At 52.5% G+C, this 15,956-nt stretch overlaps 1 protein-coding gene across 3 annotated transcripts in view; it reads left to right on the top strand.

Moving 5' to 3' along the window:
- ANKRD11 (ankyrin repeat domain containing 11) overlaps positions 1 to 15,956 on the top strand; it is a 127,022-nt gene that overhangs the window by 109,168 nt on the left and 1,898 nt on the right. For all 3 annotated transcript variants that reach the window (XM_063168207.1, XM_063168208.1, XM_063168209.1), the window contains exons 5-11: positions 2,189 to 2,359; positions 3,409 to 3,612; positions 5,686 to 5,828; positions 6,481 to 6,628; positions 7,358 to 14,094; positions 14,868 to 14,966; positions 15,058 to 15,201. In XM_063168207.1, coding sequence (XP_063024277.1) covers positions 2,189 to 2,359; positions 3,409 to 3,612; positions 5,686 to 5,828; positions 6,481 to 6,628; positions 7,358 to 14,094; positions 14,868 to 14,966; positions 15,058 to 15,201 — 7,646 coding nt within the window. The remainder of the gene's footprint in view (positions 1 to 2,188; positions 2,360 to 3,408; positions 3,613 to 5,685; positions 5,829 to 6,480; positions 6,629 to 7,357; positions 14,095 to 14,867; positions 14,967 to 15,057; positions 15,202 to 15,956) is intronic.

Here is a 15,956-nt window from a genome sequence, read left to right as displayed (position 1 = left end):
TTGGAAGGGAGCTTAAAGCTCATCTCCACGCCCTGCCGTGGGCAGGTACAGCCTCCACTGGACCTTCAGGGTAGGGTGTCACACCAGGTCGCTCCAGGTCCCATCCAGCTGGCCCTGAGCCCTTCCCAGCAGGAAGCACGAGCCCGAGTCCTCGGCTGCCTCCCCATAGCGAGCGAGAGCGCGGCAGCCGCTTTCCAATTTATTTTTATCTTGTTGATCACATGCTTTGTAATGTTAAATGTTCTGTGGAGGAGGAAATTTCTGCAACTGCAGAATGAATAGGAGTTTAGGGGGGTTTCGGTTGAACTTGATAATCAATTTTTGCAAATCCCAGGCTCGTGCTGACAACCTGCAGCAGCCCAGGGATATTAATGAAAATGTTCCCATTCTAATTGTGGCTCCGTACGTGCGGAGCAGCCCTGCGCATGGTGTGCTCCAGGGACTCTGCTTGGTGGCACTGGCCAAGATGTGACCCCTCAAGCTCTTCATGCCTGGCTTTGGGGCATGCCTGGATGTGACCAGGGCCGGGGGAAGCCAGGCCTGGCTGAGCAGGGTTTAAGCAGCTTGGAGAGGTGCTGCACACATGGGTCAGGTGTCCGTGTGTCCCCTGGCAGGACACACAGCACAGCAGCACAGCTCCTGGAGCCACCCTGGCAAAGTTGTCTTCCCGTAAGCACGCTGGATTTAATTTTATTTTAAGCCATTAAAAAACTGTCCTAGGATCTGATTTCATCTTCCAGTTCTGTTACAGCTGCCAGGATGACCAAAATGTGGTTTCAGAGTAGACTGGGATTCGCCTTCAATGCAGACATGTTTCCAGGGCTTGCATTTCATAGAATTATGGAATGGTTTGGGTTGGGAAGGACCTTAAGACTGATCTCATCCCACCCCTACCACAGGCAGGGACACCTTCTGCAGGCTCCAAGCCCTGTCCAGCCTGGCCTTGGACACTGCCAGGAATGAGGCAGCTGCAGCTGCTCTGGGCAATGTGAAGGTGCCTCAGTACTTTCACCTTAATGAAAACCAGCAGTGCTGGTTTTTGGAGCACCCTGGGCTAGTGGAAGGTGTCCCTGCTCATGGGAGTGGGACTGGATGGGCTTCAAGGTTCCTTCCCACCCAACCATTCCATGGCTGTGTGACTGTGGTTTGGGGCTGCTTGCTCTTGTTCTCTCTGCTGGATGATTTAGGAGAGCAAGTATCAGGCTTTGGGATGACAAACCAGGCACTTCTGGGGTTTCTTCCTCACCTCCCCTCATGTTTGTTTGGGATTTTTTTAGAGGGTTGAAGAAGCAGGTGGGTGCTCTGGGCCAGGTGGGAGCAGCCACTTTGGGAGGAGAGGACCAGCATGGTGCTGCCCACACCTGTTTGGCTGCAGCCTCCTTGCTATGATGATGATGATGATGATGATGATGAGATGGGTGTGATGGCCACACTTCTGAGCTGCCAGCCTGCATCTTTCAGCTCTCCTTGTTGATGCTGTTCAGTGCCTCCAGCTGGGTGATGGTGTCAGTCTGTCTGAGTAGGCTCCTCCAGGCACCCTGGCATGGGATGGAGGCTCCTCAGCAGGATGGGAGGTGCAGCACTGGCTGTGGCCCCTCAAAGGGTCTGTTTCCTCTTTCCTCTGCTGCTCTTTGGTTGTGGAGGAGAATGGGACGCTCTTGGAGGAGCAGGAGTGGGGCATATCCTGGCTGCACCTTTACTGCTGTGAGCCTGCTCCAGGTGCCAGTGCTCCCACTGCAGGGATCCATCAGGGATCATCCACAGGGATCCCTCCCTCAGCACAGGGATCCCTCCCTCAGCACAGGGATCCCTTCCTCAGCACAGGGATCCCTCCCTCAGCACAGGGATCCCTTCCTCAGCACAGGGATCCCTCCCTCAGCACAGGGATCCATCCATCACCACAGGGATTTATCCCTCAGCACACAGATCCCTCCCTCAGTACACAGATCCATCTCTCAGCACACAGATCCATCCCTCAGCACAGGGATCCATCACCACAAGGATCCATCTCTCAGCGCACAGATCCATCACCACAGGTATCTATCACCACAGGGATCCCTCCCTCACCACAGGGATCCATCTGTCTCTCAGCACAAGCTTTGTGGATCTGTCATCCCACACTCAGACAGGAGCGTGTCTTTGGGCTCCAGTGGCACTGATGGCTTGTCCCCGTGTCCTTGTCCCACAGAGAAGCAGGGTCCCGAGCGGAAGAGGATTAAAAAGGAGCCCGCCACCAGGAAGCCGGGCCTGCTCTTCGGCATGGGCCTGTCGGGGATCCGGGCCGGGTACCCGCTCTCCGAGCGCCAGCAGGTCGCTCTCCTCATGCAGATGACAGCAGAAGAGTCTGCAAACAGCCCAGGTGAGCTGGGGGGTTGTTCTGAAGGGTGGGCAGGCAGCTGAAGGGAGCTGCAGCCAGGGGCTCCCAAATGTCCGGAATTCCCAATCCCCGGGGTCTCCAGAGGTTCAGCAGGACTGAGCTGCCACCCCTGGTTTGCTGCTCTCTGGGATCTCACTCCTTCCACAGGGCTCTGCAGCTGTGGTGTCGCTGGAATCTGCTCGTGCCTCTGGCTGCCCTTCCTTTTTCCAGGCTCCCTCGGGCCCAATCCAGGCACTCCCAGCCCGCCCTGGCTGCTCAGCTGGAGCTTTGCTTCCCTGGGAGCCTCCTCCACCTCAGCTCTGTGTTTCCCACTGGCCTCTCAGGCTATCTCAGTAAAGGAGGATTGTGAATGAAGACAAAATACCATCCTCTGTAGGTTTTTAATGTTTCTTCTCTCAGAAGGGGATAAGATGTGTAACCACCAGAGCTGTAACTTGAGGTGTGGAGCAGCTGGAATGTGTTTACCACAGATTCTGTGTTCTAGTAATTTTTATCTGTTGCAAACATGTCCCCCCCCCCATTTTTGGAGGCTCTGTGCTATCCTTGTGCTCACATCCACATCCTACACACAACACTGCAGCTTTTAGCCAAAAAACCACCAATCTCACTGCTTGTGTTGCTGTTATTTGGGAAAACAAAAAGGGAAAAAGCTGCAGAGCATTCCAGTGTTCTCCCAGGAAATGCAGTCTCCTCCCAAGGCCATCAGGCCTCACATGTGCTTGGTAAAAGGCCACTTCCCTCGGGAGCTGAGGTTTGAGGGTAAGGAGCTGCATTGTGTGCTCCCAGATCACGGGATTGCCCACGGTGTTTGCCAGGACTGCAGCTCTCCAGTGGGTCTGGCAGCCCGAGATTCCCATCTCTGTGGGACACACAGGCTGCTCTGTTCACATCCACTCCAGAGCCTGGGTTGCCTCTTGCTGCCTTGTGGTGAATGTTTCGGGAAGAGCCAAACGTGATGCACGAGCTCCCTCTAAGGGCTTGGGAACTCCATAGAATGGCAGTCCCTGACGCTGTTTCTCTCCTCCCTGCAGTTGACACAACACCAAAGCATCCCTCTCAGTCTACAGTTTGTCAGAAGGGAACTCCCAACTCTGCCTCCAAAACCAAAGATAAAGTAAATAAGAGAAACGAGCGAGGAGAGACTCGGCTGCACCGCGCTGCCATCCGCGGGGACGCCCGGCGCATCAAGGAGCTCATCATCGAGGGTGCAGATGTCAATGTGAAGGACTTTGCAGGTAACTGCCCAGGAATCCCAGCTTTCTTCCCACCTGCCTAGGAGTCCCAGCTTTGTTCCCACCTGCCCAGGAATCCCAGCTTTCTTCCCACCTGGTTGCATGTTCCACCTCCAAGAACAGCTCCCACCAGAAAAAGTAGTTTGTTTCTGACACGAGGTTGTGCCTTGGAAAGAGGGGGTTTGCCAAAATTTGTGATTTTGCCCTTTGGAAAAGAAAAAGTCTTTTTGCCCCTTAAAAAACAAAACAAACAACAACAAAAAGCCACATTAAAAATCCCCCAAAGCATCAGTTTTATTGTTGGAGCTTGGGAGCAGAACTCCCAGGCTGTGCAGTCTGTTTGAGGTGGTGAAGCTGGGCTGGGCAGATCCAGAGAATCCCTGGAGCTGTTGTGGCTCACACACCAAAACTGTCCAGGCCACTCTGGACTGTTTCCTTCTGCTCTTCCATGGGGATGCCATGTTGGAGGTCTGGAGGGTGATTTGCAAAGGGAGGTGGGCTGGTTTAGCTCTATTTTTACTTAAAATAGAAGGAATTACGTGCACAGAAATACTGCTGAGAGTGGGTTTGTGAAGTCAGCTCTCTGGAGTTGGGGGGCTGATGCCTGTGAATTTTTGGGAGTTGTTTTTAAGGACTGAATGTGGGGGTGCTGCTGATGGGGAGGGAATGTGAAGGGCAAGGTTAGGCTCCCACCAGACACCCAAGTTGGAGGATCTATTAACAATCCTGACCCTCAACTCAGGAGTTATTACCACCTCCTTCTTCTCCTCCTCCTCCTCCTCCTCCTCAGCCGTGCTGCCAGGCTCCTGCTCAGGGTGGTGGGACGAGATGGGAACAGCCCTGAGTCCTGCAGGGAGAAGGCAGCCACGGGATGCTGGTGAAGGGGTGATGAAGGTGCCATTCAGTGGGGCTGGATCCCAGAGCTTGACTTTGCTCTTTGCTGTTCTCTTCGCATGATTTTGGGGCTATAAATAGACATGGCTGTTTCTCCACCCGTGATGATTAATCCCAGTGCCAGACTGAAGTATCAGTTGTGATTAATTCCAGGCACAGGTGCCCCCTCCAAAGGCTCCCAGTGAAGGTAACGGAACGCGCTCCCACGGCGCTATCAGCAAAACACCGGAGCAGCCGCGCTGCCAAACTTCAAAACAGCCTCTGCTTAAAAATAGGCTGTGGAACACGATAAAATAGTTTGTTCTGTGCTCTTCAGAGGTTTGTTTGAGAGCTGGAGCTGCCATTACTGTGGAGAGGCTGCTGTTTGGTTTCCCCCCCAGCCCAGGCAGGTGTTTCTGTGTTTGGAGAGCACACAGAAAATCTGTGTGGGGGCTGTCTCCAGCCCTGTCTGCAGTTCTGAGCTCAGGCCTGGTCTGGGCACCAGAGTTTCCCTTACAGAGGGCTTGGAACCTAAAGCCAAACCTAAAGGAGCTTCAGAGAAGGCTGGAGAGGGACATTTCACAGGACCACAGAGTGGCAGAACAAGAAGGAATGGCCTTAAGCTGACATAGGCAGGGTTAGATGGCATGTTAGGAAGAAATTCTTCCCTGCGAGGGTGTTGAGGCCCTGGCACAGGTTGCTCAGAGAAGCTGTGGCTGCCCCATTGCTGGAAGCATTGAAGGCCAGATTGGAGGGGACTTGGAGCAGCCTGGGACAGGGGAAGGAGTCCCTGCCCATGGCTGGGGGTGGGAATGGATTAGTTCTGAGGTCCCTTCCAACCCAAACCATTTTATGATGGTATAAAGGAGAACGCATTTATGACCTGCCTTTCGCATGACATCAGCAATTCTCCTTGTTTCCCATATAAAACTTTGCATTTCCAGGGACTGTGTCAGGTCTGGCAGATGCTCTGACTGTAGCACATGCCATGACCAGAGGGAGAAGGGGCATTGATGCTGTGACTGCCTGGCTGGAGTAGTGGGGCAGAGCTGCAGGTTCCTTCCTGCTGCACCACGGGCATCTGGGCAGACCCTTGGCCATCAGAGCAGCACAGCCCTGCCCAGGCTGCCCCTGCAGGCTTTCCCCGTGTCTCAGTGTCACTGTGAGGGTGGTGCCACGTGCTGAGTGTCCCTGTCCTTGCAGGCTGGACGGCGCTGCACGAGGCCTGCAACCGGGGCTACTACGATGTGGCCAAGCAGCTGCTGGCGGCGGGCGCCGAGGTCAACACCAAGGGGCTGGACGATGACACCCCCCTGCACGACGCGGCCAACAATGGCCACTTCAAGGTCAGGCTGCTGCCATTCCCTGCCCTGCTTTAAACCACTCGCCTGGAAACGTGCGAAAACACAGAGATTTGGGTGGTTTTGTCTCGTTTCCCATGGAGGGGGCAGGAGGTTGTGTTCAAGGCCAGGCTGGACGGGGCCTGGGGCAGGCTGGGTTAGTGGAAGGGTCCCTGCCCATGGCATGGGGTGGGCTTGAAGGTCCCTTCCAATCTAAATTAGTCCCTGATTGTGTGAATTTCCCTGTTTCAGAGCTGTTGAGTCTTTATCCCCCTGCACAGGGGGATAGTTCATCCTTCTGGAATTGAGACAGGAGCATGATTTTGTGCCTTGTTCTTCCCCCTTCTTTCCTGCCCAGGTTGGTTCTGAGAATCACAGAATCATTAAGGTTGGAAAAGGCCTCCCCGATCGTCAAGCCCAACCATTAACCTGCTGCTGCCAGTGCCCCACTAAACCCTGTCCCTAAATGTTTTTTGAACACTTCCAGGGATGGTGATTCCACCACTTCCCTGGGAGTGTTGCTGGGACTTCTCTCTTATGTTAGTACCACAAGGCATGCTGTGAAGACACCAATTTTTTAGTTATGTATGAAAATCATGCAAAAAAAACTGGAATCAAAACATGGTGAGCATCCTCAAGCCTCACTTTCTCTTTTCAGGTGGTGAAATTGTTGTTGCATTATGGAGGGAATCCTCATCAAAGCAACAGGAAGGGTGAGACGCCTTTGAAAGTAGCGAATTCTCCCACCATGGTGAACCTGCTCCTGGGGAAGACCACGTACCCCTCCAGTGAGGAGAGCTCCACAGGTGAGACTGGCCTTTCTGTGGCCATGGCAGTGACAGCTGTGGCCTGCAGCTGACACAGAGACCTTAGGAGGACAGGGAAGTCAGATGCTGCCATGGTCAGGAGCCCACCTGTGACTGTAACCCAGATTCAGACAACATAACCACCAGCTTTAGCTTGGGGGGCTGTTTGCCCTGGAAGCCAGCACTGAGATTGCTTCCCTGGTGCAGTTGGGATGTAGGGTTGAAAGCCAGTTGCAGGTAAATGGATGTCTCACCTTTGGAAGGTGGGTAATTCCAGTGGAGAGGAGGGGGTTTGAGTGCCCACCCTGTGTTCCTGTTGTTCAGCTGTCCCAGCACTGGTGTTTCAGTTTCTGCTTCCAGGTTGTCCCAGGCTAGAGCCTCTTCCACCACTGCCACCACTGTGGGACACTCTGCAGGTTTTAATTAGTGCAAATTAGAGTCTTCAGTCTTTTGGGGATCCTTCACCTACACTGTGCAGTCATAACCCTGTTCCAAAGTTCTCATGGTACACCCAGGATGTTATTTTGAGGAACACCCCATGCAGGTTGGAGCTGGAGGAGCTTCCTTCCAAAAAGATCCCCCAAGCTGTTGGGTGCCAGGTTGCAAAGGCTGGGTGAGGCCAAAGGGTGTCAGGGCTGTTTGCAGGGGTTGGTGTGTGCAGGAGACCAGTGATGTTCTCTCCCCAGAACCCTTGACAGTCCTTCACACACTGTTCTTCTCTCTCTGCAGAGACCTCAGAAGAGGAGGACGCTCCTTCCTTCGCTCCCTCCAGCTCCGTTGATGGCAATAACACAGACTCAGAGTTTGAGAAGGGTTTGAAGCACAAGCCCAAGGCCCAGGAGCCCCCCAAAACCATCACCCCGGTGAAGGATGAGTATGAATTCGATGAGGACGATGAGCAGGACCGGGTCCCACCGGTCGATGACAAACATTTGCTGAAAAAGGATTACAGGAAAGAGACTAAAGCAAACAGTTTCATTTCCATACCCAAAATGGAAGTGAAAACTTACACTAAAAATAACACAATTACACCAAAGAAAGCTGCCCACCGCATCCTGTCGGACAGCTCGGACGAGGAGGAGACCAGCGTGGCCGTGGGCACGGGGGAGAAGCTGCGCCTCTCCACCCACTCCATACTGCCCAGCAGCAAAATTCGGGAGCCCGCCAGCACCAAGGCGCCCAAGGAGAAAAGCAAAGTAAAAAAGAAGCGGAAGAAGGAGACAAAAAACAAAGAGGTTCGGTTTGGCAAAAAAAATGACAAGTTTTGTTCCTCTGAATCAGAGAGTGAAAACGTGGAGAGTGAGGAGGATGATAGAGACTCTCTACAGAGCTCTAGCTGTGTAAAGGACTCAAGGCTAGTGCTAAAGGAATCCTCCTTGTTTAACTCTCTGTCTGCCTCATCGACCTCTTCACATGGGAGTTTAGCATCCCAGAAACATAATCCCAGTCTTACAGAACAGCACTCCAAGCACTGGAGGACGGACAATTGGAAAACCATATCTTCTCCAGCTTGGTCAGACGTCAGTTCCCTATCGGACTCCACCAGGACGAGGCTGACGAGCGAGTCAGACTACTCGTCCGAGGACTCGAGCTTAGAGTCACTAAAGCCAGTCAGGAAGAAACCAGAGCACAAAAAGAAAAACACCCCCCACAACACTGTTTCTGAGAAAAAGAATTCATTCCATAGCAATGTGGATGGAGCAATTCCAAAGCTGGACAAAGAGGGGAAGGTTGTTAAAAAGCATAAAACAAAACACAAACATAAAAACAAGGAGAAGGGACAGTGTCCCATCAGCCAAGACATTAAAATAATCAAAACATTTTCTTTTGAGTTTGAGGACTCTAAACAAAAGCCTGAGAAAGGCTTGATAGTAGAGACAGAAAATCCAGTCGAAAACAAGTTGAAAGTGTTAAAGCACGATAGGGAACATGGTAAAAAGGAGGAAAAGCTCCCCAAAGGTAAAGCAGAGGAGAAGGAGTGGTTGTTTAAAGATGAGACTGGAAAATCCTCAAAAGAGGAGAAATCATTAAGAAAAATCAAAGATGGTAGTAAAGACCTGAGCAAATCCTTCAGAGAAGGATTGAGTAAATCAGAAAAAGAGAAACCTGTCAAGGAGAAATCTCCCAAGGAGGAGAAGCCAAGAATACACAAGGAGGAGAGAAAGAAGAAGTCAAAGGACAAGCAGTCCAAATCTGAGAAGAAGAATGAGCTGAAGGAGGAGAAGGTTTCTAAACTAGAGAAAGAAAAATCCTTCAAGGAAGAGAAGGAAAAATGCAAAAAAGAAAAACTTTACAGGGACGAGTCCGGGTTTGATGAGTTTAATAACAAAACTCAGTTTGCTGAAAACGAGGACACAAAGTTCAGCCTTTCGGACGATCAGCAGGAGAGGTGGTTTTCAGACCTGTCCTCTGATTCATCCTTCGATTTCAAGGGTGAGGACAGCTGGGATTCTCCAATAACAGATTTCAGGGAGATTAAAAATGACAGTGTGGCAAAGCTAATCATAGAACCTGTGAAAGAGGAAATTAAAGACAAGAAAAAGGAAAATAAAATAAAAGAGAAGAAGGAATACAGCGAGAAGCGGAATGAAAAGGACACTTTCTTAAAGAAAAAGGAGAGGGATTATGTGGAGAAAAGCTCTGAGAAGAAAAAGGACCAAACAGACAGGCACAAAGTTACTCCCAGTTATTTACCTGAAAAGGATAAGAAAAGGAAGGATTCTGTGGAGACTGGTAAGGAGAGGAAAGAAAAAGACACAGGTGAAACCAACAAAGACAGAAAAGATTCCTCTGACGGCTCTAAAGAGAGAAAAGATCCCAAGACGAAGCAGGAGGAGCCCTATCGAGATGACTTCAAGGAGTATGGCTGTGAAACATTCTTCAAGGATAAGTCTGACCCTGAGTTCAGTGGCAAAACCCTGGAGAGCTGGGAGAGGCACCATTCTGGGAAGGAAAAGGAGAAGAAAGATGCTCCTGATAAAGAAAAAAAAGAAAAGGTGAAGCCAGAAAAATACAAGGAAAAATCCAAAGAAGGCGACAAGGAGAAAAATGAAAAAGCTGCTCCAGAGAAAATCCTGAAGGACAAAGAACTAGAGAAGAGTTTTAAAGAGAAGAAAGAAACTAAGGAGAAATACAAGGATCTTCACAGCAAAGACAAGGAGAGGAAGAGCTCCTTCGACCAGGTGAAGGAGAAGAAAGAGAAAACCTTTTCCACGGACAGAGACGATTTCTCCGAGAAGAAGGATGAGAAGAAGGGCAAGGAGAAGAGCTGGTACAGCATCGCTGACATCTTCACGGACGAGAGCGAGGACGAGAGGGACGATTACAGCCTGAGCGGGTTCAAGGTGGGCGACTCGGCTGGCAGCGAGGGGCATCGCCTGGACAGCCTGCAGGACAAGGACGATGGTGCCACTGCTGAGAAGGAGCTGTACCCCGACAAGCACCGCAAGTACTCCTCCGACCGGCAGCACTCGGACAAGCAGAAGGACAAGGAGTCCAAGGAGAAGAAAAAGGACAAAGGAACATCGGAAGGGGGGAAGGAGAAGAAGGAGAAGAGTTCCTTTGAGAAACACAAAGAGAAGAAAGATAAAGACTCCAGTGAGAAGTATAAGGACAGGAAGGAAAGGATGTCCATAGATTCCACTCAGGAGAAGAAAAACAAGCAAAAGCTCCCAGAAAAGGTTGAGAAGAAACACACCAGTGAGGACAAGATGAAAAGCAAACATAAGGAGAAGCCGGACAAGGAGCATTCCAAAGAGAAGAAATCTTCAAAAGGAGGGGAGTCTGAGAAGAGTCTGCTGGAGAAACTGGAGGAGGAGGCTCTGAATGATTACAGGGATGACTCCAATGACAAAATCAGTGAGATCTCCTCCGACAGCTTCACAGACAGAGGGCAAGAGCCAGGACTCACCAGCCTCTTCGAGTCTTCTAACCTCTCTCTGACCGATGCCGCTGAAGAAAAGTTTAAGGACTCTCTCCCTTTACCCTGCCTTCAGGACAAGCTCAAGGAGAAGGAGAGGCACCGACATTCCTCATCTTCCTCAAAGAAAAGTCACGAGAAAGAAAAAGCAAAGAAAGAGAAAACAGAGAAAAAGGAAAAATCAGAAGAATTCAAGGACTCCAGCAGCAGAAAGGATTCCACTCATTATGAAAAGGATTTCTCTGTGGATGGGGAGGCTTTTGGCTCTTCCTACAACATGAAGGCAGACGCTGATGAGGAACCGGAGAAGAGCATTGATTACTTATTTTCTGAAAAGAAGGATAAAAATGATTCTGAAAGAGAGCTGTCAAAGAAGGCGGAGAAAGAAAAGACTTACGGTTCCAGCACCATCAGCACAGCTAAAGAGAAAAAGAAGCGGGATAAACACAAGGAAAAATGGAAGGAGGAAAAGGAAAAGCATAGGGACAAACACACAGATGGTTTCTTTAAACATCACAAAGATGAGCCAAAGTCAACACTCAAAGATAAGGACGGGCCTCAAGTTACCACCTTTAAAGATAAATCCAAGGAGGACAACCTCAAATTCGGTGAAACCAAACTGAAGGAGAAGCTTAAGGAGAATCAAGACAAAGACAAATCAGAGTCCATAAAAATAAGCAATGGGAATGAAAAAATAACGCTTTCCAAAGACAGCGGCAAGAAGGATGCCAGGCCAAGGGAGAAACTTCTGGGAGATGGTGATTTGATGATGACCAGCTTTGAGAGGATGCTGAGCCAGAAGGACCTGGAGATCGAGGAACGCCACAAAAGGCACAAGGAGAGAATGAAACAAATGGAGAAAATGCGGCACAGGTCTGGGGATCCCAAGCTGAAGGACAAACTTAAGAGCTCGGAGGATGTGCGGAAGAGGAGCCTGGATCTGCCAACCAAGAAGCCGCTAACGCTGGACACGCAGCTCAAGGACAAGAAACTCAAGGAGCTGGGTCCCCTGACTCCCATCCTGTCACCAGAAAACAAGGCACAGCCTGCTGTGGGGACAGACTCCAAGGACTGGATCACGGGTCCTCAGCTGAAGGAGATCCTCCCAGCATCTCCCAGGCCAGATCAGAACCGGCCCACGGGCGTCCCGACCCCGGCGTCCGTCGTGTCCTGCCCGAGCTACGAGGAGGTGATGCAGACTCCCAGGACTCCATCGTGCAGCAACGAGGACTACACGGACCTGATGTTCGAGTGTGCGGACTCCCAGCACTCGCTGCCCATCTCCACCATGTCCATGAACGCCTGCTCTCCTTCCTTCTTTGACAGATACACCAACGTTTCCAGCGGGCTCCCCGAGAACCCCAGCCAGACCCCGACTCGCACCATTCCCTCCTCAAACCTCTACCGCTCCATCTCAGTGGATATCAGGAGGGCGCCCGAAGAGGAGTTCAGCGTTGGAGATAAGTTTTTCAGACAGCAAAGTGTCCCAGCAACATCAAATTATGACTCTCCTGTGCAGCATTTAATGGAGGAGAAAGTTCCCCTTCCCTCTGTTCCTGCTGAGAAGTTCCAGTGTTTGTCTCCTGGGTATTACTCCCCGGATTATGGAGTTTCCTCACCCAAAGTGGAAGCTTTGCACTGTGCACCAGGAGCTGTCAGCGGGGTCGCCCAGTCTCCCGAAAGTGTCTTTTCTGGTTTACAAGCAAAATCCTCCCCTTCGCACAGGGATGAGTTGCTGGCTCCTTCAGTGGAAAGTGCTCTTCCCCCCGACATCGGCATGCCCTTGGATACCACAGAGGAGCAGCAAGCCACTGCCTCCATCATGCCACCAGAATCCACCTACCTGCCCCCCATTGAGGAAAACCATTTTAGTTCAGGAATGCCTGAACAAAACAACATAGACTGGGATAACCCTCCTTCCCGAAACCCAGACACCGCCATTCCTCCCAGCCTCATGGGCAACCCCGCAGAGCACTCTGTCACCTGGTCCATGGGCTCGGAGCTTCTGATGAAATCTCCCCAGAGGTTTTCCGAGTCCCCTAAACCTCCGCTCTGTTCCCTAGAGCCAATTCATCCTGCACCAGTAGCCTTCATTCCCACAGAGACTTCCTACCCTGTTTCTCCCATCTCGTACCCTCTGTCAGTGTCTGAACCGAGGCTGGAGGAAGTCAAGGAGGATGCTGAGGAAGCAGTTCCAGCAGAAATTGCAAACGCTGAAGAGCAAGCTCCATACATGTCCCCTACTAGGTTAGACACCTTCTTCAACAACTGCAAGCCTCTTCCAGAAGAAGCACCAGAGATCCCTCCAGAGCCCCCGTGTGTGCCAGCAGAACCTCAGGCTGAAGTCGTTGCTGCACCAGAAAACAACTATTTGGAAAACAACAACGCAGCACCTGCGAACGCAGAGGAGGCGGTGACGTGGCCAGACCCCTTCACCAACACCGAGGATGAGTTGGACCTTGGCCCCTTCTCGCTCCCAGAGCTGCCACTCCAGCCTAAGGACGTGGCAGAGACAGAGATGGCCGAGGCAGAAGCGGTTGAGGAAAGCCCAGCAGCAGCAGCAGCTCCAGAACCGAGCGCTGGCATCATCAAAGCCGGCGCGTCTGTGATAGCATCCAGTGAGCCGGAGGAGCCGCCAGCCAGCCCGGTTCCGGCCACCCTGCCCACGGACACAGAGCCACCAGCAGAGGAGCAGAAACCAGAAGTGGCCGTACAAGAATCCACCTCTGAGGCACTGAACACAGCTGAGGAGAAGGCAGCAGAGGACTCGGAAGCGCAGGTGTTCCAGCAGACGCCGCCCGAGCCCGCGCAGGCCGAGAGCAAAGAGGTGGAGGCCGTGCACGAGGAGCTGCCGTCGGCTGGCGGGGTGGCAGAGGGCAGCTCCCAGCCCTGTCCCGTGCCCGTGGCCAGCTCTGAGGCTGGCACTCCACAGGACAGTGCCACGGCCCGTGCGGGGAGCCAGGCCCCGCCACCCCAGGCGGACGCTCCTCCTGGCAACGCTCAAGCAGAAATTGTGGAACCAGTACAAAAACCAGTAGCAGAAGCTCCCAAACCACCCAAAATAGAAGAGATTCCTCAGCGGATTACCAGGAACCGGGCTCAGATGCTCGCCAACCAAAACAAGCAGAACGCCGCCGCGTCCGAGAAGGAATTTCCTCCCGTCTCCGCGCCCGTCACGCGCGCCAAAGGCCGCATCACGGAGGAGGACGATTCCCAGGCTCAGCACCCGCGGAAGCGCCGCTTCCAGCGCTCCAACCAGCAGCTGCAGCAGCAGATCAACACGTCCACCCAGCAGACGAGGGAGATGATCCAGCAGACCCTGGCAGCTATCGTCGATGCCATCAAACTGGACGACATCGAACCTTACCACAGCGACAGGTCCAACCCCTACTTCGAGTACCTCCAGATCAGGAAGAAGATTGAGGAGAAGCGGAAAATCCTGTGCTACATTACTCCCCAAGCTCCCCAGTGCTACGCTGAGTATGTCACCTACACAGGCTCCTACCTGTTGGATGGCAAACCCCTAAGCAAGCTCCATATTCCAGTGGTGAGTCATCTTCTCTCTTTAGCCTCGGGAACCGTCCCCCCTCACTGTTACATCCAAGCTGTCCCCCCAGCCCTGTCACCACCTTGCAATGCTAACATGCCCCAACCTGCCTTTGGAATATGACACCAAACCTGAGCCTGGATAAGTGCCTGGCTGTGTGGTAAATGCAGCCCTTGAGTTGCTGCATTTTTGCAGAGAAGATCTTGAACTGTGCTGAGGGGCCTGAGATTTAGTTGGGCTTCAGAGCAAAGTTTGTAAGAATCCACTAGATCTGAGGCTGGGAGGTAAAACTGCTCTTGCAGCAGTGTAGTAACAGGATAATGACCCTGGAACATGGGGAAAAGATGGCTCTTAACTCCTGCCATCATTTTCCCAAGCTCTGCTCTTTGAATTGGCACTGGAATCAGCATTTCACTGCTGTGCTGCAGGAGCAGCCTCACTAATACAAATGCATCAATAAATGTGGTGCTGCAGGTGGTAAATCTGGGCTCCAGGCTGGAGGAGAAGGGTCAGTGACCAGCCTCCGTTCCTTGCTGCACACCCTGCCCTGCAGCACAAGGGTGTGTCAGGCTCTGGTTGTTCTTCTTGCCAAGTCCTCACCCTCACTCAGTCTGAGCACTGGCAGGGCCTTGTCCTTGGCAGAGCCTCTCCCCAGGCAGCCCGTGGGATGTCCCTGCTCCCTCTGTGGCCAGCACACATTTCAGGGTGCAGGCAGCCCTGGCTGTGCCCCACAGAGGTCCTGCTCTCACCCTGCCCGCGCCCTGTGCCCGCAGATCGCGCCGCCGCCGTCGCTCGCGGAGCCGCTCAAGGAGCTCTTCAAGCAGCAGGAGGCCGTGCGGGGCAAGCTGCGCCTGCAGCACAGCATAGAGCGGGTAAGGGCACGCTCCACGTGGGGAACAGGGCCCCAGTCTCCCCTGCTGGCAAGGCTGAGGCTGCCACACTCACTGCTCTGCTCTTCCTCAGGAGAAGCTCATCGTGTCCTGCGAGCAGGAGATCCTGCGGGTGCACTGCCGGGCAGCCAGGACCATCGCCAACCAGGCCGTGCCCTTCAGTGCCTGCACCATGCTGCTGGACTCTGAGGTGTACAACATGCCTCTGGAAAATCAGGTCAGTGCCTGCCTCAGCAGTGAGGGAGGGCCTCAGGAGCTCTGCAAGACCCTGAGGGAGATGGGCTTTTCTGGAGGGATGGAGGGAAGGGTGGAGGCAGGAGTTACTAGTGCCCCCTTGCTCAGGTCACCCACCACTGCACACAGGTGCAGGATGTCACCTCCCCCTGAGGGCAGGGTTAGATGGGATATTGGGAAGGAATGGTTCTCTGTGAGGGTGGAGAGGCCCTGGCACAGGGTGCCCAGAGAATCTGTGGCTTCTCTATCCCTGGAAGTGTCCAAGACCAAGTTGGATGCATTTTGGAGCAACCTGGGATAGTGGAAGGTGTCCCAATGCAGGGGGTGGAATGAGATGGGCTTTAAGGTCCCTTCCAATCCAAATTATTCTGTGACTTGGAGCATCATTTGCCTAATTGTCTAACTGAATGTAGGATACAGGGAGTTCATGTCTGTTAGGAGCAGAGATGGCTCAGCTTTATCAGTGAGTCTTGGGACCCTCCATCTTTCTTGGTCAGGATCATCTGCACACTGGAAAGGTTTCCTTTACTACACTCTGAGGTGTTTCTCCCTGTGAAAGGAAGAGAAACATTACACTGCTGCATTGCAGGAGGGATCCTGGGCAGGGACAGCATCCTGGGATTTATTAGCGAGCTGTGTATTGATCCAGGAGCTCTGATTTATCCGTCGGCATTTCCCAGCCAAGTGTCTGTGCTGCTGCTATCCTGGCATCAGCTGGAGGAGTCAGGGAGGTGCAGG

The sequence above is a fragment of the Melospiza melodia genome, chromosome 13 (genome assembly GCF_035770615.1).
Source record: "Melospiza melodia melodia isolate bMelMel2 chromosome 13, bMelMel2.pri, whole genome shotgun sequence".
NCBI lineage: Eukaryota > Metazoa > Chordata > Aves > Passeriformes > Passerellidae > Melospiza > Melospiza melodia.
This window is presented reverse-complemented; position numbering and strand designations above follow the sequence as displayed.